At 52.2% G+C, this 25,571-nt stretch overlaps 13 protein-coding genes across 13 annotated transcripts, besides 1 other annotated feature; 8 read left to right on the forward strand and 5 right to left on the reverse strand.

Annotated features, from left to right (window-relative positions):
• Positions 1-25,571: part of a sequence feature (contig 1.150 1..109819(1)) that runs on past the window's edge.
• Positions 121-2,122, forward strand: ANIA_08329 (GMC family oxidoreductase; the record flags this gene model as incomplete). Its single annotated transcript, XM_676506.1, has 3 exons — positions 121-369; positions 447-1,103; positions 1,133-2,122. 3 exons carry the CDS (start codon positions 121-123, stop codon positions 2,120-2,122), a joined length of 1,896 nt encoding a protein of 631 aa, XP_681598.1.
• ANIA_08330 (zinc-binding alcohol dehydrogenase family protein) lies at positions 2,294-3,442 on the forward strand (the record flags this gene model as incomplete). The annotated part of the gene is made up of 1 exon (XM_676507.2): positions 2,294-3,442. The coding sequence occupies one exon, from the start codon at positions 2,294-2,296 to the stop codon at positions 3,350-3,352; it is 1,059 nt and encodes a 352-aa protein (XP_681599.1). The 3' UTR covers positions 3,353-3,442.
• On the reverse strand, positions 3,590-5,111 carry ANIA_11075 (uncharacterized protein; the record flags this gene model as incomplete). The annotated part of the gene is made up of 4 exons (XM_676508.2): positions 3,590-3,634; positions 3,705-4,179; positions 4,668-4,936; positions 5,034-5,111. 4 exons carry the CDS (start codon positions 5,109-5,111, stop codon positions 3,590-3,592), a joined length of 867 nt encoding a protein of 288 aa, XP_681600.2.
• Positions 5,331-7,052, reverse strand: ANIA_11073 (fungal specific transcription factor domain-containing protein; the record flags this gene model as incomplete). The annotated part of the gene is made up of 4 exons (XM_050612113.1): positions 5,331-5,571; positions 5,636-6,300; positions 6,654-6,739; positions 7,004-7,052. The coding sequence occupies 4 exons, from the start codon at positions 7,050-7,052 to the stop codon at positions 5,331-5,333; spliced, it is 1,041 nt and encodes a 346-aa protein (XP_050468067.1).
• On the forward strand, positions 7,436-8,489 carry ANIA_08332 (uncharacterized protein; the record flags this gene model as incomplete). Its single annotated transcript, XM_676509.1, has 3 exons — positions 7,436-7,524; positions 8,209-8,255; positions 8,308-8,489. 3 exons carry the CDS (start codon positions 7,436-7,438, stop codon positions 8,487-8,489), a joined length of 318 nt encoding a protein of 105 aa, XP_681601.1.
• On the forward strand, positions 10,413-11,186 carry aspf34 (cell wall protein PhiA). Its single transcript, XM_676510.2, has 2 exons — positions 10,413-10,779; positions 10,831-11,186. The coding sequence occupies exons 1-2, from the start codon at positions 10,494-10,496 to the stop codon at positions 11,091-11,093; spliced, it is 549 nt and encodes a 182-aa protein (XP_681602.1). The 5' UTR covers positions 10,413-10,493; the 3' UTR covers positions 11,094-11,186.
• Positions 11,530-13,519, forward strand: ANIA_08334 (uncharacterized protein; the record flags this gene model as incomplete). Its single annotated transcript, XM_676511.1, has 5 exons — positions 11,530-11,720; positions 11,796-11,935; positions 12,025-12,635; positions 12,712-12,801; positions 12,860-13,519. The coding sequence occupies 5 exons, from the start codon at positions 11,530-11,532 to the stop codon at positions 13,517-13,519; spliced, it is 1,692 nt and encodes a 563-aa protein (XP_681603.1).
• On the forward strand, positions 14,893-15,747 carry ANIA_08335 (uncharacterized protein; the record flags this gene model as incomplete). The annotated part of the gene is made up of 1 exon (XM_676512.2): positions 14,893-15,747. Exon 1 carries the CDS (start codon positions 14,899-14,901, stop codon positions 15,745-15,747), a length of 849 nt encoding a protein of 282 aa, XP_681604.2. The 5' UTR covers positions 14,893-14,898.
• Positions 16,047-17,031, reverse strand: ANIA_08336 (uncharacterized protein; the record flags this gene model as incomplete). The annotated part of the gene is made up of 3 exons (XM_676513.1): positions 16,047-16,470; positions 16,615-16,738; positions 16,956-17,031. The coding sequence occupies 3 exons, from the start codon at positions 17,029-17,031 to the stop codon at positions 16,047-16,049; spliced, it is 624 nt and encodes a 207-aa protein (XP_681605.1).
• Positions 17,959-18,279, reverse strand: ANIA_11601 (uncharacterized protein; the record flags this gene model as incomplete). Its single annotated transcript, XM_050612114.1, has 2 exons — positions 17,959-17,992; positions 18,044-18,279. The coding sequence occupies 2 exons, from the start codon at positions 18,277-18,279 to the stop codon at positions 17,959-17,961; spliced, it is 270 nt and encodes an 89-aa protein (XP_050468068.1).
• Positions 19,670-20,725, forward strand: zrfA (high-affinity Zn(2+) transporter ZRT1; the record flags this gene model as incomplete). Its single annotated transcript, XM_676514.1, has 1 exon — positions 19,670-20,725. The coding sequence occupies one exon, from the start codon at positions 19,670-19,672 to the stop codon at positions 20,723-20,725; it is 1,056 nt and encodes a 351-aa protein (XP_681606.1).
• ANIA_08338 (protein CYP671A1) lies at positions 21,186-23,067 on the forward strand (the record flags this gene model as incomplete). Its single annotated transcript, XM_050612115.1, has 5 exons — positions 21,186-21,807; positions 21,853-22,187; positions 22,233-22,372; positions 22,423-22,832; positions 22,877-23,067. 5 exons carry the CDS (start codon positions 21,186-21,188, stop codon positions 23,065-23,067), a joined length of 1,698 nt encoding a protein of 565 aa, XP_050468069.1.
• Positions 23,164-24,470, reverse strand: ANIA_08339 (uncharacterized protein; the record flags this gene model as incomplete). The annotated part of the gene is made up of 1 exon (XM_676516.2): positions 23,164-24,470. The coding sequence occupies exon 1, from the start codon at positions 24,379-24,381 to the stop codon at positions 23,164-23,166; it is 1,218 nt and encodes a 405-aa protein (XP_681608.1). The 5' UTR covers positions 24,382-24,470.

Consider the following 25,571-nt stretch of genomic DNA (forward strand, 5'->3'; position numbering starts at 1 on the left):
TAACCCCCTCCCCATCGCCTCGCTTTTGTTACTCAAATAGGCCACTTCCAGACCACCTTAAAATTGGTCCAAGGCTTTTCCCTCCTTCCTTACACTCGCGCTTGATGCCCACTCTCGAGGATGGCTTATCCTGCAGACACATCGGCCGTAGACGGGCTGGAGTCGCAGATATTCGACTTTGTGGTCGGAGGAGGAGGCACTGCTGGCCTTGTCGTTGCCAACCGTCTCTTTGAGGACTCTAAGGTCAGAGTCCTCGTCATTGAGGCGGGCAGCAACAGCGTCAGAGATCCTCGTATTTCAATCCCTGGTCTCGCTGCCAGCACCTACTTCGACCCGGATTTCGACTGGTGCATCACCAGTCCACCACAGGTCAGTTGCCTCCTGTCAAATGCCTGGCACATTGACGGGTCAAGCAAATGCTGAATGCTATTCTCCTTCTCTTGCAGGACGGATTGAATGGCCGCCAAATCGCCGAGCCCCGCGGCCGCACACTGGGCGGCTCTTCGGCCATCAACCTCGGCATGGTGATCTACCCCAGCAAGAAGGGCGTCGACTCGTGGGAAGAACTGGGCAATCCGGGTTGGAACTGGGCCTCACTATCCGAGTACCTGCGCAAATCCGAAACGTTCACGTCCCCAAGCCCGTCCATCCGTGACGAACTCTCGCTGGGATATATCGATGAGACGCTGCAAGGCGGCAACGGCCCTGTGCATATCTCATTTGGAGACGGGCCTTATCCCGCGTTCAGCGCCGCCTGGCCCAAGGTGTTCGAGAATCTTAACCACCGACTGACTGGTGATCCCATTTCAGGGGTGTCCAAGGGAGCTTTCTGCAACCCGGCGACCATCAACCCAAAGGACAAAAGCCGAAGCCACGCTGGCGTGGCATACTACAATAAGGAGGTTGCTAAGCGGCCCAATCTGCGGGTCCTCGCCGATGCCACTGTCGCGCGGATCGTACTGAAGATAGAGGCGGACGGCTCGCTCGTTGCAACTGGCGTGCAGTTCACTCCCAAGGATGGAGTGCAGCGGACGGTCGCCGCCGCTGTGGAGGTCGTCCTTTCGGCCGGGGCCGTCAAAGCCCCCAGCTGCTGGAGCTGTCTGGTATTGGCGGCGCCAAACTCTTGGAAAAGCACGGCATTGAGGTTCTGGTAGACAACGCGAACGTCGGCGAGAACCTGCAAGAGCATGGATTCGTGCCTTTCAGCTGGGAGATCGCAGACGGCCGGCAATCAGGCGAAGCCCTCCGGGACCCGGCCGTGGCTCAGATGGCCATGGAGGCCTGGCAGCAGCATTCGGGTGCCGGTCCTCTCGGACTCTGCCCGTTGGCGTCTGCCTACATGACGCTTCCCTCGCTGCAGGATGGAGAGCTGAAGGCGCTCCTCAAGCAATACCTCGACGACGACCAGTACCCTCGGCGTCCCGGCTGTGAGGCTCAGTACCACATCCTGCGCCAGATGTTGGAGGATGAGACGGAGCCCAGCGGCCAATATACCCTCGCCCCCTTCCAGATCACGCCAGAAAAGGGTCCGAGCCCTAAAGGGATCTTCGGCATGTCTGAGCCAGAGTGCTTCGTTAGTATTGTCTCCGTTCTGAACCGTCCCTTCTCGCGCGGCCACGTCCACCTGGCCTCCAGCGACCCCTATGCGCCGCCCGTCTTTGACCCCAAGTTCTTCTCGCATCCTCTTGATCTTGAGATCCATGCGAGGCACACTCAGTGGCTCGAGACCCTGGCCTCGACCGAACCAATGGCTTCTCTGATCAAGAAACACGGTCGTCGTCTGCACAGCAGCAAACGCGTCGATGACCTGGACACTGCACGAGAGCTAACTCGGGACCGTATTGTGGCCCACTACCACGTCACAGGCACCACGGCCATGGCACCGCGAGAGAGCGGTGGGGTGGTGGACGAGCGTTTGAGAGTGTATGGCACGAAGAACTTGCGTGTTGTTGATGCAGGCATCATGCCCCTGATCCCGCGGGGCAATATCCAGGCAATTGTCTTTGCTCTAGCAGAGAAGGCGGCTGATCTGATCAAGGAGGATCTACGGGACTCGTCTTTCAGTAAATTCATATATAAACCTCAGCTACCTCTACGTTTAAATAATGCATGTAATACATAGTTCCATGCATAAAGATGATGTCATCTGCTTTTAAATAACACAAGCGAGCCCCGCTCGCGACCAGACAGTCACTACGAGTATCTGCGGGCTTCCATGGGCCATTTCCATTATTCTTCTATTTCTATCCAACAATAACTACTTGGATTGCTGTCGATCCATCAGCCCGTGAACATGTCTGTTCCTTCATCATTTCGAGCTGCTCTCCTGCACGAGAAGAGCCCTGAACACACCATTGCCGAGCGCTCCCTCGGGCCCCTCGGCAGCGACGAGGTCGCCATTAAGGTCACCGCGACAGCCATCAACCCCGTCGACTGGAAGATCCGCGACTATTCTGTCTTTCTGACCTCCTATCCGGCAGTGCTCGGTAGCGATGCTGCCGGGGAGGTAGTCGCTGTCGGCGACAGCGTCCAGAACCTGGCTGTTGGCGACCGCGTTTTCTTCCAGGGCATCATTCGCAACTACGACGCGAGTACTTTCCAGCAGTACTGCAAAATGCCAGCTGAGCTGGTCGGCAAGACGCCGAAAGCTATCAGCGACCAGCAGGCGGCGGGCATCAGTCTTGCCACCATTGCCGGTATCACCGGCCTCTACGACAAGACGGGCCGGGGCCTCGCCCCGCCCCCTTGGGAGCAGGGCGGCGACCGCGCCGGCAGTGGAAATGCTCTTGTCGTCCTTGGTGGCAGTTCCTCAGTTGGCCAGTATGTTATTCAGCTTGCGAGACTCTCTGGTTACGACCGGATCGTGACCAACTCGAGTCTCACCCACGAAGCGCACCTGAAGGAGCTTGGAGCCCATGTGGTGCTTGACCGGAAGCAAGCAGGCCCGCAAGACTTTGTGGCTGCCCTCAACGGTCTTCCCTTGGACTTTGTCTTTGACGCCATCTCAAATGCTGATACTCAGAAACTCGGCGTCGAGATCCTCAACTCAGCAGGCATCGAGAGCCAGGTGGTCGTAGTCCAGGCCGTCAACTCAGAGGCTAAGGAACTTGGTGCTTCCAAGTCACTCAAGATCGATGTTCGTCAGGTGCTGGGTCTGGGGAGCAGCCCCGACCTGCGATACCTGAGTGTGCCGTTAATGAAAAGCCTTGGGGGGGAAGATGGTTGGCTGGCGACCGGCAAGTTCACTCCCAACCGGCCCGTTATAGTCGAGGGCGGGTTGGGCAAGATCGACGAGGCGCTCGACAAGAACAGGGCTGGAGTTTCTGGGGAGAAAGTTGTTATTCTTCCATGATTTATTGGTAAGGCTAGCCAGAACTTAGTTTACTACTTGCGGTTCGACTATATCCCAGCTATTTCCAACTTTGAAACTTTCACTCCTTTCTACTTGCTGTATCTCAGATTCAGACGACTCAACATATGATTAATTAACGCTACTGTATTGGCGGGTTTTTGAAGTGTTATGAGGCTCGTTCTTAATGTGATAGAAATGAGCAGCATCGTCCATTAGTTCATGTCCCACTATATATATTCACCAGTCAAAGTCCGCCTCAAGTAGTATAAGCGAAAAACACTTCTATCACAAACAAGAAAATTACCGATTATCAAAGGTCCTAACATAGTAGAATATTTGGGCCCATACACACGCTGCTCAAGCTGGATTGACTCCATCGGGGAACGCCTGTCGCGGGACAGAATGCGATCTGGAGTACCTGCCCGGTGTTTTTGGCCGGTCTTCCTGGTTCTCGTTGATCGCATTGTCCGAGATTTGGGTCTTGCGATGATGCGCGCTTGCCTGCATCGGTAGTGTAAGGAATAGACAACAACAAGGGCTCCGATGACCCACCAAGAGAAGAGTATTGGTAGTATGGTTGGTTGTTGCACCCGTCGCTCCAGAATTGGCTGAGAATCGAATACGCCTTACGCGCGGGAAGCGCATAGGCCCAACGGTAGACCCCTGGGTAGACTCCTGGACTCAACTCAAACGGAGCGATGGTGCTAGCTACGTGTGTGATCATCCAGGTGAGAATGCAAAAGGGCATAAACTGCATAGGAATGAACGTAGTCATGATATCGAACAGTAGGAAGTTGATGTGCATGTACAGCCAGATAGTCATCCAGCTTAGCACAAACTAAGCGCTGTTCACGGCCCAATCCTCCTTGAAAGCCCAGGTATACCCAATCATACAGAGGCAGCTGACGAGGGTGTAGAATACCGAGACGCACATCCGGATCAACCCCTTCGTCGACCAGCTTAATGTTGAAAAGAGTCTATACTGCGCTGAGACGCCGTTAAGCGCCATCATGAAGAAGAACTGCATAATTATGGGCATGATCATCGACACGCTGTTGTAGAGAACTCAGGTCCCTTGATTGCTCGGCTTGATATTGATCTCCTTGGCCCCGTTCCAGACATAGGCAAGCGTAGTCGGAGTCACGGCGTTGCTTCCATTTACCAGGGCTGCCGCTAGACTGATGAATGGCGCCCCAGTAGTCACCAGAGCAGACAGCACTCCGTACATCGCTCGGGGCAGGAAAGTTCTCGGTAGGTAAGTGCTTAACCGTAGGAAAGGTGTTGCCTTCAAGTAGATAGTACATCAAGAACAGACTGGCCAACAATACCGCCGTCGTAGTCAGCATCTGGGATATTGAGGTTGTGGGTGTGCTCAAATTCTTTGAACTGGGATCCGTTGAGGTAGGAGAGGTTGGCGAGAAAGAGGACCTGGATTATCAGCAAACTGATGCTGACGGCGACGAAGAACCCCGGTTTGATGTTTGGCCACGAAGGGAAATTTCCAAAAATGGCCGCCATCTGGGGTCGGGAAAGACAATGTCTTCTTGTTAGCTTCTTGTGTAGCTTCTTGTATAGCGGATGGAGCTGACATGCTGGGTAGTCAGCTGGATTTAAAGACAACAATACAGTCCAGATCCTAATGAAAAGTCCATTTATATCAATTCCCAAAAAAGGCTTGAACCAGGCTTGAACCAGGCTTGAACCAGGCTTGAACCAGGCTTGGACGGCACATATCTGACAGCCGATCCCACTGGGTCATGAATCTATTTGAAATAAGTTATATGGTTATGTTCATATCGCGCATATGAATGCTGGTAACGTGTTAGTCAGTAAGACCGCTGACTCAACGGAAGTAACAGACCGGATCGCCACAGAATGCTTGGCAGGGGGATCTGCAACTGATTCAGTATCTATCCATGGATCGGATAGATGCAGTGGAACAGGAGAGTGCCGAAGGATGCTGGTGGATATGAGCAACTTATTGTTTCGACGAGGAAATAGCAATGTGTGCAAGACGTTCTATTTCACCGCACAGGTCCTGCACGTACTTGACCTGCATACGGAACGCGGCAGGCGCATCAGACCGTAGTTGCAACCCCATACGGATCGGCACTCCGACTATAAGCTCCAAGTTGCTCTGGCTGCTCTCTTCACGTGAGTACAGGAGGATGTTGCAGAAGAGGTGGATCATGGCAGCCGTCAGGTATGGAAGATGGAACCTAGAAGACGGTCAGTTAGGGCCAGCTAGCTACGTCTCATATACAGAAGGTCTCGTTGACTCACAATAGATTATAATGGTGAAAATACAGTTCAAGCTCAGAGAACTTGCATAGCAGTGACTGACTTGCAGCCACACTAATCGCAAGGCTGGATCCTTGTGCCTGGGTGTCCTGATTGTCAGTCCAGGATTTGCAGCGGCCGCTCGCTTGGTGAATGGCGGCCACGCAGTAGTGATATTGCAGCTGGAGAACCGACGATGCCATGCTCCCTGCATCGGCGGGCCGTCTCATAAGAGTAGGTCGAGAGTCTGAAGGGACCGACTCCTTCCAATCCTTTAGGTTCCTGTCAAGTTCCGAATAGTACAGAGGAGCTCCGCGTTGGTCTGGCCCATAGCCGAGGCCGAGTACAGCCGGCGGTAGATCTGGGACTGTATGATGGTCACCCGTATGAATTGTAAGAACGCAGGTGGACATTCTAAATGACGGCAAAGTGAGATCGCAGTTCGAGTAGTCAATGGCCGGTGGTAGAGCGGTCCGCATGGTTGTTTCCTGGTTGAAGACATAATAGAGCCAGAACAAGTTCCGAATATGAGCACTGAGACGTGAAGGTCTAACACCCGCTTTGTCTGGATGGACATTCCCTCGCAGGTGATACGCGAAGCGGGTTGCCGATGCTAGCAGCAGCTCCATGCCAGGGACATCGCCCGCAATGGCTTGGTTGTAGACGCGCTGTTGAGGAGATCAGCTGCGCTCATCCCACTAAATTTCAGACTAGGTTCATACTAGCATCAATACAGCATGCAGACCGTCCACACCGGCTGGATCACCAAACAATCCTGGCAGTAGTTGGTATGCCTGAGCAGCATACACGTCAATTTTGGAGAACTCCACGGTCAGTTAGTTCGTCCAACAGAAGAGATGCAGCAGACATGAAAGCAAAGATACAAGCCTGGCCCGAGGCCATGTCGCCGGATGCGGGATCTCGTCCCCGGTAGGCCGTTTCAATGGTCCGTTCGAAGAGCGAGGGGTCGATAAAGGGGAAGATGTCGGAAAAGGCAGACGTAGTATATAAATTGACATACCGATAGAGCACCTGCATATCGGGTAGCTCTATCCTTGTCAAAGCCGCATTGGGATGCAGAGTCCGTAAACGTCTTGGAAGAGTATACTGCAGGAGGTTGACGTCTTGCCCTGTCTGGGCCCGAATCCACTGCCGACCGCTGGGCGAGAAGAATGGCAAGCCGTTGAACGCGTAGATGTTGCCCAGAAGGAGACCAATTCGTGGGCCTTCAATGACACCTTGCTGCTGATCACCAGTCTGGGTGGCGTCCAAGTCCCGACTCTGCGCGGTTTAAGACTGGTCTCTGTGACTCGAGGCACAAGCACAGGATCAGCAAAGTCACTATATAAAGAAACCCTATAGACGACATACCCTGGAGCACGTGCCATATTATCACAAGTGAAGGTGCATGATAGGTCATGGTGATAGCACCAGTTGCACTTGGGCACTGCCAAATCGCATTTGATCTAGGGGATCGTCAAGCCGTCTCGCAGGGGCTCTTATGGTACACAACACCTGCCTTTTTACGAAAGCATGGGTCGCATGCTTTGAACTTGCGTCGCCATCGCCGCACAGCCGGAGTCATCTTCATTAGATGCAGTGCTGGGTTGAAGACAAGAAGGGAAGAGAGGTAGTTGCCTGCTTGTAGAGATGCTCGACCGATGACTAAGTAGGCTAAGCGATGGCTTGATAACTTGAATAGACAGATAAAATGAAATACATAAATGTTGTATAAAAGGAATTTGAATCTAACAGAACCCCAGAATGTCATGATTAACGATATTAATTCCTTCCGAGTTCGCCATGCCGTTTGTCTTCTGGCCGCGTGCGCTAGTCTACCGAGGCTTCTCTACAGCTTCAATCCTCAGGAGACCGGTCTGGGAACCCGTAAGGTAGGAGTGACAAAATCTAAACTCGCTTCTTTATCAGAGCTGATGCCTCGCTAGGCTCTTCAGTTCCCGGCCGCCTTCAATTTCAACATTTCCAACAGCGCTGTTGCCAATGCCTCCCACACAGCTGGACGTATGCACTGGCGACGACAACTACGAGGAACCGATTCTAGCTCATGTCATGATACCTATGCCTAATCGGTATACCGTGGTGCCATCTACAGCACCAACGAACGGGTCTACAATCAATCCTCTTAGTTGACGATGCAGGACTTGACCGTCAACAGCCGGGGCGGCAGATTCAGCATCACTATGGACGAGATTATAATCTGCTCCTTCATTCCGAATAGGCTGTCAAGCAACCACGTACTACTACCAATGGGAGCGACGTTCTCTGACATCACCTAGGATCTCTCGACACCCGCACGAAATACCGGTATCGGCAATCTGTTCGTATTCGGCGCTGATTCCACCGAGCAACGGACCATGCCGACCGGTAGAACAATGGGCTTGTTATTCTGGTAAACAAGAAGGCCGCTTTTGACAAGAAGCGGCCTCAGAAGTGGTTTGACCCCCGGTGGAACCTCGAGCTAGCCCGACCCCCCTCGACTGAACCTGGCGTCAATTGCATCTTAACAAAGGGAAAACCGCACATAATAAGATCCAGTCCATTGTGATATATGATAGGTACGAGCACTGCACCGCTGCAGGTCAGAATCAACGTCGTACAGGCGGTAAGTTATCTGAACCCTTGTGCTAGGCTTGGACTTCACCGAACTCGAACAGCACGTACGAGCAGACCTGGAACGTTGTTCACCAGTCTGACTATTGAATCTGTCCACGAGGATTACGAGTTGCATACTAGTGCCCTCTGGGCCTACACTGGATTTGGCAATGTCACTGGGTCCCATGTCTCAGGTGATGCCGTCACTGCATGCCGACTGGTAGGGAATCAGACTTACTTCTAAACAGCTCATTGTATCTCGGTCGCTTTTCATGAACTCGCCGTCTCTTGCACAGCATAAGCCTGTGTCGGATGTGTGGATGTTGTCTGTTCACTATATTCAGGGGTGAAGGAAGGGAATTACAGATATTGACCGCTATTTAGTACTAACACTTAGACGGAAGTGCTATGGCTTCGGCTAATTCATATATCTATATTTTTTCTCTGGCTCCTTGAAGAGACAAGCCTGTTTGATGTCTACTCGGATCCAAGGACATTTGTTTCTCGGTTATGGATTTCAGCATCTTTTGTTTCGAATAAAGGCTGCTTTCCCTGATGGACTGGTGTAGACCTTACAATTGATATTGTAGAGGACCTTTACCAAATGAGAAGGACTTCTAGCAAGGAAACCATACTGCAGAGGCTTGTTAGGTTACTTTGACATGGACGTACGACGGGCACATTTGAGACTCTAGCAAGGCAGAACTGTAGAGCTTCCACTGCATTGATATAAACCATACTAAAGACATAATTCTATTTACGTTTCTGGAATAGCTTGAATCGCTGTGCTAGTTATTGAAGTCGCCGTCAACTCAAAAACGTATTTGGTACCAAAGACCGTTAAGTGTCTTATTGTCATATACGATGTACTCTGGCCCCAGACTGAGTCCGGGCCTAGCGAAACTACGAGTAAACTACTGCAGACCCAGGGTCGGGGTCTGGACAATGGGGCGCAGGGATCAGGTTACGGGTTCTGAAGGACGGTGCCCATCGCATGCTGCAGATCCAAAGCATCTCGTGATCAGGTTGGCATGAAATAGTTCAGCTAGCCACTTATTGAGAGAATGATCGACTGGGCTCCAAGGGCAGCCGAAGTTCTACCTGTCTGAATGGCTAGACCGTTCTGGCAGGCATACTCCTCGTACTACCACAATCAGTATCCAATAATCAGTCAGGCCGAAAGTCATAGGCTTGCCTATTTTACACGTTATCTATTGATGATCCCGTTCTGGGATGGGGAATCTTTCCAGCACTGGTCATATTGTTGCCAAATGGCATTTTATGAGATTTCTAGAACAATTATATATGCTTATTACCCTGTTTCCGTCGGCAAATCGACGCGGACACGCCTTTTGGATAAATAAGCATCGAGCCGTTGATACTAAGAAGAATCAAAGAGATGGATGTGCTGGTACGCCACAATGGAACAGCAGATGACATCCGGTCTAGCCTGGGAGCCAATATATCTTCGGACTAGGGGCGCAGCATCAGATCCGCACAAACCTTCAGACGAACGCCACCAAGGCCGCTGACTGAAACGCCAAGTTTTGCACTTTTTGTAAGCTTGCGCTTATCGAGCCGGCCATCCTGGCTGCATTTTAAGGGTCTACTTGTACGTGCACATCCATATGCGGCAGGGTCGAAGACGCTCCCAACGCCGTCCTGTACAGCGGAAAAGTGATACAACACTCAGCAGTGTTTGAAAGACGCCACTCAACAGTACTGCTCAGGGGCTGAGCGTTGCTGCCTGCCAAGTGCTGCATGTCTCAGCAAAATAAGACATTAATACTGGCTCGGACCGGTTACATCACTCAGGGGAAGTCGTTGGAAAGGGTGGACCAGGAACTAGTATATTTAGAATGGCCTTCTTCATGTGGCACCTCTCTCTCCATGCTCAAAGACCTAGTGGGTCAATAGCCGGACGGAGTTAGACATCCGACGTCAATCGTCCTGGATTCATTCTTCTTGTGGAGATACGGCGAGCATCCGAGACATTCTGTGGAGAAATGAGGTCAACAGCCGAGGTTTCAGTCATCAAGTGCAGATCAATCCTGACCTTGGTGGAGGCCAATCACGCCTCCTCAGGGTCATTTGATGTATTGAGCATGGTAGAGGCAACCTATAAATACAGCCCAGTGCCGTCGTCTTTATTCCATCATCATCATCAACAATCTGTCACACATCAGCCTATCCAACAGCGTATCTCAGTCAATCCAAACGATTCATTGTCATCCTCGAGTGTAGCAAAATGAAGCTCACTTCTACCGCCGCTCTCGCCTCTCTGGCCGTCGCTGCTACCGCTGCTCCCTCCACGCCCGAGACCTTTGGCCTTGTTGCCATCCGCTCTGGTGATGCTGTCCAGTACGCTGGCTTCAACGCTGCTCTCGGCAGCATCTTCGCCGGCCTCCCCAAGCAGAACGCCACCTGTGAGGGCACTGACAGCGGTTTCGCGACGTTCTACATCAAGGATGGAGCCCTCTATCTCTACGGTTCCGAGGAGACCCAGGAAATTTATGTCGACCGTTCCGGCATGGGTATGACCGCCGTCCCATCCCGTATTGCTGTTCAATACTAACAAACGACAGGCCAGGGCTTGATCGGATACACCACCGGTGACAATGCCAGTGGCCCTCGCAACAGCGAGCGGACCGGCTGGTCCATTGACGAAAACAACCACCTCGTGTTTGACGGCAACAGCCTCATTGCTTGTCCCAACAGCATTGATAGTGCCTACAGCATCTGGGCCTCTGCTGGTGTCGCCAACCCGGGCGGCAACAAGGACTGCGTCGGAATCGCTGCCCGTGTTGAGAAGACCGAGAACCCTATTGCTTGCACTTACTCCTCTTAAGCATGCCTTCCGGATCTCTTGTTCATAGATCTGCTCGAATTGTATATTATCAATTAGACCGAATCTAAAGTCCTACTCTATTGGTATAATGCCATCTATACAGGGGTATCCTGTATCTTCCTGCAGGATGCTTCTGCCTGGTCGATTGTACTGGCTTTTTCTCCTTTAGGCGCCTAACCCCCACTTGATCGCTCTATTTGGGGTTTGCATCCCTTGACTCTGCCAATAACAACCCCTGCAAATAGTAGTCCGACGCGTCCGCACGACGCAGAATGGGCAGCCTCACAGGCTTTCTAGCCTGGCTGAACTGGGCTGGACCTCAGCTTGGGGGGGCACATCGTGCTCACCGGCCCTATATAATTACCACAAAGTCCACGAAGTAATCCAAACCACTGTTATCTTCCCGGGTCTCCAGCCTACAGTAGAGCATTAGAGCATGACGAAGTCACCTCTACAACCAGATCCCCCTCGGGCTGTCACAGTATACACGAACACGCGCCCCGACCAAGCGGCGGAAGATCCCCTGTTCGTAGCGCAACGCTTCTCACACTCACAGGCTACCACTATTGGACCACACCTGCGCGCAAGCTTGAGGAAGTGTTCAATCCAAAATCGTGTTCTGATCGTGTAAGCCTGCATTATTGACTAGGGTTTGATGGGAGGGGTAGTGATTAATGCAACACACAGCATATTTGTTGGCAGTCCATCAGAATCGTGGCTTCTTGATACGCTTTATTCGGAGTTCAATGGCTTCCCACGAGATCTTTTCAATTACCTCAATCTCGAAAACGGGCAAGGTCCAAGTATGGCAGTAAGGCCGTCCTACGACGAAGAGAAAAAAGGTATGTGCCGGGTGTCTTCGAGCTTGCTGCACCAGCTGAGAAAGATCCCACTCAAACAGAATTCAGTTTCCTTTTAAACCACCTCGCAGTAAGCCATGACCCGACAGAGCAGAATGTCCCAACTATGAATTTCGAAGACGGGACGATCACGGTCCAAGGCATAGCAGCACTCATCATCTCGGCCTGTCGACTCGACCGCAACATGGAGGGCAATGATCCGGTCATCATTCTCTGGCTGGCGAGTCTGGCACTGCTCCCACGGCTAGACAGGTACCTAAGGGGCCCCAATAACAGCTGGCGTATGAAACGGCTCCTCCACTGTCCGCTCTGGATTTACATGGATCTTTTTCAGGCCTGTGGCGACTGGCCCGGGGTATGGGATGTGGCCCGGCGCGACGTTGCCCGTCGCGATGCTCAAGCATACGAGGACTCGTTGCGTCCTTCGACGCTGCACCTGACGCGCAAGCTGCACAAAGCCGCCTCGAGCGTGATCACCCTGCGTGAGAATTTAAGACTGCACATTGCCTCCTTCGAGCGCATCCGGGACTACATTTCGCAACGTACAATGGGTCCATGGCCATCGGAATCTCCTTTCAGGGAGACGCTAGCCGAGAGGGCGGCTGACCTGCTGGATGACTTGCATCATCACTGGGAAACGTCGGCGGTGATCTCAAGCCAGTATAGCAGCTTGCTTGGATTAGTAAGTCTTTTTTTTTTGGCTTATACTTACTTCTTGGGTCGGTAGAATGAGGCCAATAATGTTATGTTTTTTGGAGGTCTTCAACACCGAAACCGTCGCCCAAGGACAAGCAGTTGCTCGGCTCAACATACTGGCATTTGCATTCCTACCTCTATCCTTTGTCTCGGTGAGTATCAGCAGTCCGACCTTGGCTGGATCATTGCAGCTCATACGTATATAAATAGGGTATCTTCGGGATGACTACCTTCTCTGTGTCCGTAGTCTGGTACCCTCTCTGGGCTGCTGTCGCCCTCATCACCGTGATCACAGCAGCCTACCTCGCGGGGAAACTCTCGGGTGGGCATTCGACAGGGCCATACTCGTTCTTCCGTCAACACTTTGCAAACAGACTGCGCCGACATCCGCCCTACCCATCGCCAGCAAATCATGATCTATCCAGCAGACTGGCTATCGTGCCAGCAGCGGCTGCTCCGCCAACACAGCCACCGAGCGGCTCAGCGCGCTGGGATAGCGTTAGAGAGAATAAACCTAGTCAACGGGCGAGGAGAATGACTGAACGTCAGGAGCGCCTTCGGCGGAATGCACCTGGTACTGCCGTTATACAGCATGCACAGAGCCCACCAGAGTTCGAGTGGTGGGATATTCCACACCCAGTCAGGGGCCCACGATCAGAGGGCATATTCGCTCACGGAGTGTGGGGAGTGCAACATTCCAAGGAAGAAAACACAGAGCATACTGGCGAAGGTCCCGCCATGTCACAGGTTGATCCCCAACTCCATCGTGCTCTCGTCGATGATGACCTCAGAAAACATTCAAAGAAGAGGAGGAGGGTCCAGAGAGGAGTCACGCTTCTTGGTCAGCCGCTGGACAACAGCGAGGATTGACCCCGTTCGTTTGTCTGCCCTAAGGTATATCTGAATGGAGGCCCAGGCAGTCTCCTGGCTAGGTCGATTAGTCTGAGACCTGACGAACTACAAATATTGAGCCAGTTCCAGTCCTGAGACTTCCACTTATATGATCAGCGTAGGTAAGGACAGAATCTACCCAGAATATTCTCCTCTCGGAAATGGCCTGGAAGTATGCTCAACAAGGAACCTACCTAGAGATAGCCCTGTTTTCTTTTCTCTAGGTAACGCATGGCTCAGCTGGCCGCTATAACAAGGCCTTCTATCTATATTTTATAAATGAATTTGCATTTCTGGGCAGTGATTTTGGGGTATATAAGTTTTACTCCTTCCTCCATCTTCCGCCAGTCTACAATCGCGTCCCGCCTCGCGTTCTCAGAAATCAGACCCTCCAAGGCAGAGCAGCCCAAAATCAAGACTCGATCGCCCAGTCAGCTACGATAGTCCTCTCTCAGGTTATTGTAGTACAATAGAAGGCTCAGACGTTCACGTTCTTCCAGTCAGATCAGATCTAGTCTGTCGTCACACGCAACGCTGTTCAGACTTGAAGTTTGTACCATCAAGCGATTAAGATGGCCAGGCTTTTCAATTCCGCGACCCGGTGCACCATTCTATCTCTGGACGACAATCAGTAATCTCATGAACGCCATGGATGATCTACTAGGAAAGTTCATGATCTTGTTCCACCCGGCTAACCATCGTTGCCGCGCGGTGCCCGCGCGTTGTGGACGCTCTTTCTCTTTGAGTTATCCGCTGGGTTTATTAGACACTAGACTCTTTCGTCCTATCTTATAGACTTGTATCGCAGCCACAAATATCTGGCAGTTGTCATCTTCGCCACAGTTTTGTCAGCAGCGTCAAGAAGGCATTGGGGATTGTTGTGGACATGACCCGCTTCTCAGAACTATGGGACCCATGCAAGCTTTATAGTTGCTGCTATTAGCGACCGCATTGATCAGGGATGTTTCATCATTGACAGTTAATACCTAATCGGCAACTCAGTACGATGCCAGCGGCCAAAAACTAGGACAGAAGGGCTAATCACGAAATGGACAAATCAAACAACAGGATAGACGGAAGGGAAAAGAGCTTATAGAGACGAATGTAACTGTGCGCGATCAGAATATACCTAGTTCAGTCTTAGAAATAAAGCGTTCGTCTCTTCGGCAGTAGCAACCACAGGGTTCCATGGTAACCCAAGCGTAGTTCATCTTCCCCTCCAGCGTTCCATGGTACCAGCAGCGTGTAGACCTTGCATCACTCTGATGCTCACATAGATCATGCGTATCTCGACATCAGGAGTATCGCTGGCGCTGCCAGAGTTCCGTTCTGCGTCTATCGAACCACGAAGAACAGAGATGGTTTACATGCACTATATCGCGTCCAGGCCCGCCAACTCGGGGACCAACATGCCTCATTTTGTCTGGGTAGTCCTCTCCCCCGATCGAAACACTGCCGACACCCTCTTCCGCATCTTACAAGACAATATCGGCAAGTCACTGACCGTCCCGAGCGTTGGTTCTGCGACCGCAACCTTGACACCAGTGGACATCGAGCGACTGGCCCCAAAGCTCTGGGTCCTGCAGATCAAAGAGAGTCCTGAGAACGTCGCCTTCTTGGGCACGGCGATATGTCCTCACACGGCACACGACGTTGACCCAGCCTTTGATTCGGTCTCGGGCAAGATGTTTCTGTACTCTATGGGCAACTATCCCGACCTGGGTGCAAAGTTGCTTCCCGCCGCCACCGACTTTGATCACGACTATATTTCTGGGTACAGCTACTTTATCCGCCGCCGAGGCTATCCGAGTACATACTGGTACTGCTGCGGCAATCTAATCTGCCTTTCAACTACCAAGCGATCGCGGTTCATTGTCAGGATTGCGGATGAGCACGGGGCCGGCGACCGGCTACCCAAACGGCCCATGGTCAACGAGGACCAGATCTCCATCGAATGGATTGAGAAGGTCGGCCGCAAACGGGTCGGCGTCGATGCTAACGAGTGGTTGACCGTCAAAGCGAAAACGCCAAAGTCTTTTCAGTTCTCTGACTTTCAGGGCCGGTTCTATCTGGGCAATGAGGGAACGCTGGACAACCCAGATCCAGCGAGGGTGGGCACCACTCTTGACGTCGTCTGTTGGTCGTCAGAGGTATTTCAGGACAGCTTTGAGCTGTGTTATGGAATCCCGCCGTGCGGTGACCTGTAGTATCTAATTCGCTAAATGCATTGGATCTTGGCTATTGCGATAGAGTATCATTCTCCTCTTCTTACTATATACAATCCCTCATTATCTCACAGCGGTGTTCCGGGCTATGAAGTCTCTCGAGTTGCTTAGTGAGCCTCATGGAACATAATATGTTCGCACATACATTGTAGTAACAAGTGCAGGATCTGTCTCCTACCCTCTACTCGGCAACCTTGATTCAGACCTTGCTGATATGAGAGCACGACTTGATGGATTCCAAAGTCTTGACGGCTTCTTCGGCAGAAAAGCCGAATTCCTTGTCAACTGTAAACGCAGCCCTTTACGGCCGACAAAGCGGACGACCTCCTGCAAGAGCTGGGTAGAATCAACTGTGATACCGCGAACCACTGCGCCTTTAGCGAGCGCCAGGCCAGCACATCAGGCATCTCCTTGGCCTGGGAAAGGAGTCCAATCACGCTGACGTTGCCGCCCATCTTGACTGCATTGATGCTCTCAGCAATCGTACCAGAACCGCCGTTCTCCAGGACATAGTCGACCCCTTCGCCGCCGGTCAAGCGAAGAACTTCCTTAGACCACTCCGGGTATCTCTTGTAGTTGACACCATAGTCAAAGCCAAACTTCGCCATGATAGACTCGAGCTTTTCATCGCTGGAAGAAGTCACAATCGTAGTCGCCCCTGCAGCCTTAGCAACAAGCAAGCCGGTAATTGACACGCCACCAGTGCTCATAGTGTTTCAGCGGTTATCAAATTTCCTTAATCATTTTTGATGGTACATATCTTGACCTAACACGATCTGTCAGCCTCAGGGGAGTGTTCCCGTACAGGACGTTCCAGGCAGTCACACCGGTGCAGGCCAGGGCGACTACTGCGAAAATCTCAGGGGAGAGTCTTTAGGGAGTTTCACGGCGCCAATACAAGGCAGAGCGAGGTACTCTCGGAGGACTCCATCAGACTCCCCTGCCCATTGAGCCAGTCCTTGAGCCAGTCCTCCTGTTGTCTAAAGGTAGTAGGAGGGTCAAAGGTACAACCACATGATCACCCTTGACAATGCCCTTCACCCCCTCGCCAACTTCCACCACCACGCCAGCAGCGTCGGAACAAGGAATCAGATTGTCCTTAACGGGAAAGGGGTACTGAGAGGTGGCGACCGCAATGTCGCGGTAATTGGGGGAGACAGCGTGGACTTTGATCAAAACCTCATACTTACTTGGCTTATCCCTGAGAGCCTTGAGGTTACGAACAGAGTTGCGCTCGCCAGCAATGCGAATGACGGTCAGAGACATAGTGAATGGTGCAATATGCCAATGAAGATGAATTTGTGATGAGGAGCTCGAACGACGCGACGGGAGACCTTGACTTATAAACCCTGCTGTCCATACTTTTGCCTCGGATTTTTTTTCTGGCTTTTTTTTATTTATAATCGCGATCATCCTCACTACATCACTGCCTGAAGACTGTCTACAGTGGCGCGGTGGATCCTTCTCCAAACCCCCAATCTTGGAGAAAGGGGCCATGAAGGTCGTACGGCGCAAAGTTCAAGATAACCTATCGCTTAACGAGCAAAGATTCTCGAAAGAAGCCCTGGTAGAGCTCAGCAATTCAGATTTTCGCGGTTCTATGAGGCGGCAGCTCGCTGTTGTCACATTGAATCTCTTGATGAGTTAATGATGAGGCTATATTCTCAGTCCTTGCCTATTGGCGTTTTTTCTTGTCAACGTATAAATACTCCCGTCTGATATATAGGTAATATGAGCTTTCTCTTGCACGATACAAGTGGTAATCCTATTACCATTTAGTGGAATCATTTCGAAGGCGAGCTCCAGTTTCCCAAATTTGGAGATGTCGGCCCTGAGCGTTGGAGATTTCTTCACTGGGCCCAGCGCCCCTGTAAGATGCTGATCGAATACCACGATAGCTTATTACTCTGCCCACCGGTCGACTTTCCGAGAATAATTGCCTGATTTTAGGCATGATTGACGCAAGAGTCCCTAAAGAAAAGAAAAAACAAAGCACATTTTCTCATATGATCCCGAGCGGACAGCCGCTAATATTCGACCAGAACTTGGCTTATCAGCTTTATGAACGGAAACAGGGAATTGCCCTGCATGATATGCGACCAGACCGTGATGATCTGGTCATCTAGAACGGGAGGCCTGGGAATGTTGTCAAAGGAACAGGCGTTGACGGACGATAAGCCCTCATTGACAACGTCATTGATCCAGTCTAGACCACATTTTTCGTGGCCTACGGTATTACGTTAGAAGTATTTTCTTTGGAAGAACTAACTGTACATACCTGTTAGACTCGTAGCCTGCATTGTTTCCTTCATACAACGAAGCATTTTCAAGGAACATTGAGCAATCAAGACCGCAGAGAGTAGCTTCAATGCTCCAGAAAATCGACTGGTTCTTTTTGACGTATAGAACACCAAGCTTGACCAATGTTGCCAGCGGACTTGTTGTATGGTACGCCGCTAGAAGTGAACCCCATCTGCGGATCACGGATGGTGAACGATCGAAGCCGTTGCGCATTCTGAGCAGGGGCCCAAATAAAGATATTTCTAGATTAAACCGTGGCTGCTCGATCAACGCTGGGTAATCAGATACGTGTCAGTAGTTGGCTTGGGCAGCGATAGATGCAGCTTACCAGCTTCCTAGAGCGATTGTCGCGGGCTGAGAATATTTGAGTGCCGTTGCGCGGGCTGGACGGGATACTCCTGGTTTACATTAACATAAGCGCTGCTCTCAACTCCCCATTTTTTCTATTAGGAACGGCACCCAGTAGTCTTGTCTGTAGGTATACCGTTTAAAGAGCGCGAGGACTCTGGTGTCGTCAAGGTGACCCCTTCGCGATGCTGCCTTGATTGCTCGGTCCCGTCATGGCAAGCAAGGCGCTCATGACGGCGCGAGTGGTCACGTCGTGAAAACACCGCTCCACACTGACAGCCGAATGGTTTCTCATTTGTATCTAGAATCACGGTTGCGTGAGTTGACGTTGGATCCATGCCATCTGGGCAGAGTTACCCATGACGCCTTATGTGGCGCTGCAGATGCTCCAGATTCCGGAAAACTCTCTGGCAGAAGGTGCAACAGAACTCTTGTATTATAGGCAGAACTCAGTTATATGTCTGAGTGATGGTAGCGCCTATGGTTGGTGCATCCATACCTCCCCTGCTGATCTAAATCCTCAGACAGATATCCAGCGGGATTGGCTATAGAAATCCCATGACAACAGAAATATCGACAGCCCTAACTGATCCATATACCTCTGCCTGGCTGCCACGGCTAGCCAAGGAGACTGACTGAAATCTCTGCTCGCAGTCCCACTATCTCACCCCCAGGGTCCTCGAACCTCATCTCCTGACTCGTCGTCCCACCACTCAGAAGGCGTTTCTTGGCTGCGAAAGACAAGCATGGACAAGCTTTGCCTCCTCTTAGCCAGCTCGGTGGGTTGATTCGGCGTCTGTCATGTCATCAAGTAGTGTACCGTATCCACAGTCTAGGCAGCAGATATCAAGAAGTGCCCGGCAGAAGCTCTCGGGGAGGCCGACACTATCATTAACGGGGTTAAATAGGATCCATTTCAATAATAAGAATGGTGCTTCTTTCTCTAGCACCAGCAACATTGTCTGTTAGCAGGTCACAATCCACTTTTTTCTCTTTCGCGCACTTGATGATGGCTGAAACAGGCTATCACTCCGATTGCTGACACTGTTGACGGGCTTCTAGACGCCCAGGGTACTCGTGGTAATAGTTAGTGTGTCTTCTAGCAACCCCAATGGTCCTCGAACCGTTTGGGAAGCTCTTTTCCTATAAGTAGCGCCACGACCTCGAGTCCTTCTCTAAAGAGGACCTGAACAGAACATTTCTCGTCCAGTCAACGCTCCCTTAACCGCCTCCTTGCTGCCAACCTTCTGCCACTATGTCTTTCAACCCCAACTCGGTGGATCTGGACACTGCAGACCCGAGGGATGTCATCTGCTATATGAATGCCGGCGAGAATGACTACGATGGCCGACTCGGGGCGCGCATCTCGGCCATTTTCGTCATCTTTGTCGTATCCACAGCCGTCACCTTCTTCCCCATGCTCGCGAAACGGAATCCCCGCCTACATATCCCTCATTACGTCTACCTGTTTGCTCGCTACTTTGGCGCCGGCGTCATCGTCGCCACCGCGTTTATCCACCTTCTCGACCCTGCCTACGACGAGATCGGCCCCGCCAGCTGTGTCGGCATGACCGGCCACTGGGCAGACTACTCCTGGTGCCCTGCCATCGTGCTCGCCTCGGTAATGGGCATCTTCCTCCTGGACTTTGGCGCGGAGCGGTACGTCGAGATCAAGTACGGAGTCTGCAGGGAGGACCCCGAGCAGTTCATGACCAGCACCGCCAACAACGAGGAAGCCGTGTCCAGACAGGCCACCAGCACAGGCAAGAAAGCAGGCGACACGCTCGAGGCCCAGTCGATCGACTCTGGCTATATCGAACGCTCGTTTCGACAGCAGATCGCCGCTTTCTTGATCCTCGAATTCGGCATTATCTTCCACTCTGTCATCATCGGCCTGAACCTGGGCACAACCGGCGAGGAATTCCCGACCCTCTACCCGGTCCTAGTCTTCCATCAGTCATTTGAGGGTCTCGGTATTGGAGCCAGAATGTCGGCCATCCCCTTCCGCAAGGGCAGCTGGCTTCCTTGGGCCTTGTGTCTGCTCTACGGCCTGACAACCCCGATCGCCATCGCCATCGGTCTTGGTGTCCGCACGACCTACAATGCCGGGTCCTTTACTGCGAACGTTGTGTCGGGAATCTTTGATGCCATTTCGGCAGGGGTCCTCATCTATACCGGTCTGGTTGAACTTCTTGCTCGTGACTTCTTGTTCGACCCGCACCGCACTCAGGATAGCAAGCGTCTCACGTTCATGGTCATCTCCTTGCTCTGGGGTGCTGGAATCATGGCCCTCATCGGAAAGTGGGCGTAATCCATTACTCTCTCTCTCTAGCAGCTGGCGGGACTTGACTCTTGTTCAATCTGCCCTCCCATCAGCCTTTTGACCTCTGCAAGGGACCCTACTTTGTTTCACGTGTTCTCCTCTGCCACGTTCATATCCTTGCTTATATTGTGTCCTTCAATAGATACGCGATAGTACTTAATATACTCAAATGCACATTCGAAACCCCCAGATTTGCATTGGCCCGTGGATCTTCCGTAGCTCAGCACTAGCCACGCAATCCACGGCAAACTAAATCCTCGCTCGCTGCTAAGATACGAAGCAGCCAATGATCTCTGCTATGTGGTAAGCGAGCGTCTCTTGTCTCCAGCCTTGAGTAGCAGCCCCATCCGATAGTGAAGTTTATTAGAAGGACATGTCCCCTCATCTGCCTTTTGCTCTAACATCTTCTGCTGAACACTATAATCGAGCATGCCCAGGATTGTGCAAGATGGGCATCGTCACTGCGCTCGCGACCTTCCTCAGTCCTGATCTAACTCGCACAGCATTCGCCTTTTGTGTGCTTGGGGTAGCTTCACATCAATGCATCCGGCATGGAGAGATCGACAACCGACTTAGACCGTTGTCGGCACTCTACCTGTTAGCCTTCCTGGGGCTGTGTCTTTGCTACGTCCGCATTTTTTCGCTAAGCTGGCCTCGCGCCCTTGGAGAAACTATTTTAGCAGCTTCGTCATTCAACCTTGGTCTTCTTACCAGCATCATCACCTACCGAGCCTTCTTCCATCGACTTCGGCACTTCCCCGGTCCATGGATGGCCAAGGTGACCCGGATATCCGCTGTGCTGAAAGCGGTAGAACGAACCCAGTACCATCTCGATCTGAAAGAGATGCATCGCAAGTACGGCGATTTCGTACGCACTGGTCCTCGAGAGATTTCTGTCAATCGGCCGTCCGCAGTCTATCTCACCAGCGGGCCTCATTCAGTCTGCACAAAACCAACCTGGTATAGCCATGTGTCGGATGACATTACAAAGGTCTCGCTTAACTCGACTCGAGATCCCGAAGTACATCGCCGTCGCCGAAGGGCCTGGGACAGAGGATTTAGCATGAAAGGTGAGTAATCACTTTCAATTTGAGCCCGAGATTGAACGGCCACAGCATTGCCCACATACGAACCCCGTCTCCAGCACAAAGTCGATGTTCTCGTTTCCCAGATTCGGTCGCGAATCGATCGACCGCTGAATATCACCCAGTGGACGATGTACTTGGCATTTGACGTAATGGGCCTCGTCGGCTTCTCCAAGGACTTCCGCCAGCTCGAGGACGCCGTCGAGCATGCGGCCATTGAAGAGCTGCACGGGCAGATGCTGATGTATGGGATTCTGAGGCCCGTTCCCTGGGTCTTAACAATCCTCGGTGCGACCCTTGGTCTCGCCGGTAAGTACGGGCAGTTCATGACATATTGTGTGGCTCGCACCGCGGAGAGAAAAGCTGTACGTTTTCTAGCCACGAATTCGATAATATCCTAACTATCGCAGGAATGGAACGCCTCGGAGGACAAGGTCCCCCAGGATGTCATTTCCTGGCTGTTCAAGGCAAGTGACGAGAAGGATCAGTCGGCTCCGCCAGGAGAGCAGGCCCTGAACGAGGATGGCCAACTGCTCATCATCACCGGCAGGTAGGTTCATTCTGACTCCTCTGCGGAATCATAATGACTCTACCTGGCAGCGACACCACGAGCGGAGCTTTGGCAAACGCATTCTACTACCTGGCTAAGCATCCAGCCGTGTATAAAAAGCTACAGGCAGAACTCGATAATGCTTTTTCAAGCGGGAAGCAGTCCCCTAAGATTAACAACGAAACCCTACGCAAACTACCATACCTCGAAGCCATTATCAATGAAACTCTGCGTTTGAAGCCGGCCGTTCCTAGCGGCCAACCCAGGCAGACACCACCGCAAGGACTTCAGATTGACGAGGTATGGATGCCAGGCGATACCATCATCATCGTTCCCCAGTACGTGATCCAGCGCGACGATCGGTACTTCCCCTCAGGAGACGAATTCATTCCAGAGCGTTGGTTAGATGAGAAGGACAGTTTGATCAAGCACGAGGAGGCGTTCTTTCCCTTCCAGCTAGGTACGTATCCTTTGCAGATAACGGAGCGGGCGCTGATTGTGTAGGTCGCTATGGCTGTGTTGGGAAGCAGCTGGCCTTGATGGAGATGCGGCTGGTGATAGCACGCATTGCCATGGAGTTCGATCTCGCCTTCGCCCCCGGTGAAACGGGCGAGGCATTTGACCGCGACGCGAAGGATACATTTACTTTCAATATTGGGCCCTTGATGTTGGACTTCAAACCGCGGAGTGCGTGAATGGTGGATACGAGCAATCAGGGAATTCTGGGGCAGCATGTTTCATGGTATTATTTAGCTGCTATGGGATATTGTCATACATATATAGGAAATATCTTAGTTGGCCTCCTTTTTGGCTTCATCCGCCAGCTTCTCCAGCTGCTCCTTCCGCTTCTTCAGCACTTCTTGCAGCTCATTCGCTGTGTCCTTCAGCACACTCTCCGCTTCCTTGCCCTTCTTTTGCCCAACCGTCTGCAAGTCCTGGAGCTGGCTGAGTACGCCAGAACCGCCAGGGATCAGACTAGACCACTTATCCAGATCGATATTGAACCCGCTGCTCTGAGCAGTATCCTTTGCCTGTCCAACCTTCTCCTTCACATACTTCTCGACATCCTCTGTCTTGCCACTCGAAGCACTATCCTTAACCAGCCCCCATAACTCGGTGAAGTTCCCCTGCTTCAACGCATCTGCATTGTTTTCCACCAGCTCCTTGAGCTTAGGGTTCTTGTCGAGGTACTGCTTGGACTCCTCCAACCCCTTGGACCAAGCCTCATCGCCAAGTTTCTGTAGCTTCTCCCGCTTCTCTTGGATAAGCTTTCGGATATCATTGGCCGCATCGAGGCTGACTCCCTTCTTGACGATGCCGCTGATCTGCTCCCACGTCTTGTTGACTTCCTCCTTTGCTTGAGGGCCGTATGCGTCGCCCATCTCCTTGAGCTGGTCTAAACCACCGCCAACCTTCTCCTTCAGCTGGGGGTGGTTGTTGAGAATATCCTCCGCCGCGTCACCAGAGAGATCGAGTAGCCGGTTAAGGTGCTTCTGGAGGATGCTCATAGCCTTGAAAGCTGTGTCTGCATTGGCGCCGCCCTTCTTCGAGAGGTCCTTCATCTCAGCGTAGGCATCCTTCACGATTGAATCGAACTCGGAGCCATGCTTCCCCTTGATTATCTCGAGATCGTCAAACAGGGTATCGATGTAGCCCCGGGCGCCAGGGATCCAGGCCGCATAACTCGTCGTAGTCTCACGGAGCCATTGCAATACCTTATCGGGCTCAGGCGCATTCTTGACGAGGCCCTGTTTTACCGAGTTGGCGTAGTCTTGTGTTTCCTTGACCGTGCGAACAGCAGTCTTGGCTCCGGAAAAATGGTACCACGCGTATCCGGCACCGAAGGCGACGGCACCACCGGCAACACCACCGACAAGGGCCGAGGATGTGCCGCTGGAGGCTGAAGATTCTGAGGAGGTGGACTGGAAGCGGACGTTGCGGGTGGCTTTGGGGGCGTGGAGCTGGCGGCGGGCGCAGCGGGCGGCAGGTCTCGAGGTTCGACTGAACATTGTGATTGTAATTGTAATTGTATTTGTGATGTAAGGCGGGAATTGAGAATGAGGCAATTGAGAGATAGGAAGTATTGGAGGAGATAGAGTTGATAGAGAGTGTTAATTGATAAATTTGTCGTTGTGAAGGGGGTGGTGGTGGTTTTGTAGGCAGTTTTAACACTTGACTGTGTCACGATGACGTCGTGGATCCCCGGGCCCGCTCCCTGTTCCTCGTTCCTCTTCCCACCCCGGCCGGCTCTGGACGCGCTGACGTCTTCAATTACACAACGGGGATCTCTTTTCCTAGTTCTGTTCTTGTATTAGACTTGAATGATTTTGGACGCAAATAACGACATAACGTCAGTCAGGGGTGTCGCGGCCGGGGCCCTCTCCGACCTCCCCCGTAGCAAATCGCCAGCCGGCTTTCATCGACAACCTCTTCTCATTCGCTGCCAGCTACTGTTCTGCATCAGGGTCTGCCGCAATTATTGTGCCGGACGAGAGCTCTGCCCCCTGTAACAGATCAAACAGCCGTAGCCCTCCCCACGGCACGGGTGCCCAGCATGACGAATTCAGCATCGGTATACACATGCCCAATTCGCAGCGATGATGCTGGGACTGACGTCTATCAAATGGCCCAATCCGCAGCTTGCGCCGGTAACGCAACTATCTCCGCGACGTGCAAAGATCTCACAACTGGGATCAATGGCAGGTAGGCGCCGCGATGGATCGTGAGGGCAATTGCAGAGCAGAAAGGCTGGCCCGTTAATCTATTTCCCAGTTGTCGAAGGCCGGGCTGGGCTTGGTGGATTTGATGGCTTCTTGACTGAAAAGGTTGGCTGAATATGGTCAGAGCTGGTCAGCCTCGTACTGTGTGGGTGGTCACTTGGACTGCAACCCCCTTCATCTAATGGACCTCCTCGCATGAGTCCTCCCTGGACGAAGCGGGCCTATACAGACTCCCAATCCATCGCATCGACAATAAAGTCCCAGTCGTTCGACGCCTGGCCCTGCCCGCTGAGACCTTGTCCGTTCTGAGTGTCATTCTGCGCGGCATAGGTCTCTGCCAACCGATATCCTTGGTCAAGCCCTTCAAACACCGCCGTTAAGATAGTTTGAAGGTCGTAGCTGTCCAACGGCTTGGCTTCCTCGCCTCTCATTGCGGAATAGAAGTCATCGCGGACTTTCTCTTCAGCCGAGTGGTCCGC

The sequence above is a fragment of the Aspergillus nidulans genome, chromosome V (genome assembly GCF_000011425.1).
Source record: "Aspergillus nidulans FGSC A4 chromosome V".
Taxonomy (NCBI): domain Eukaryota; kingdom Fungi; phylum Ascomycota; class Eurotiomycetes; order Eurotiales; family Aspergillaceae; genus Aspergillus; species Aspergillus nidulans.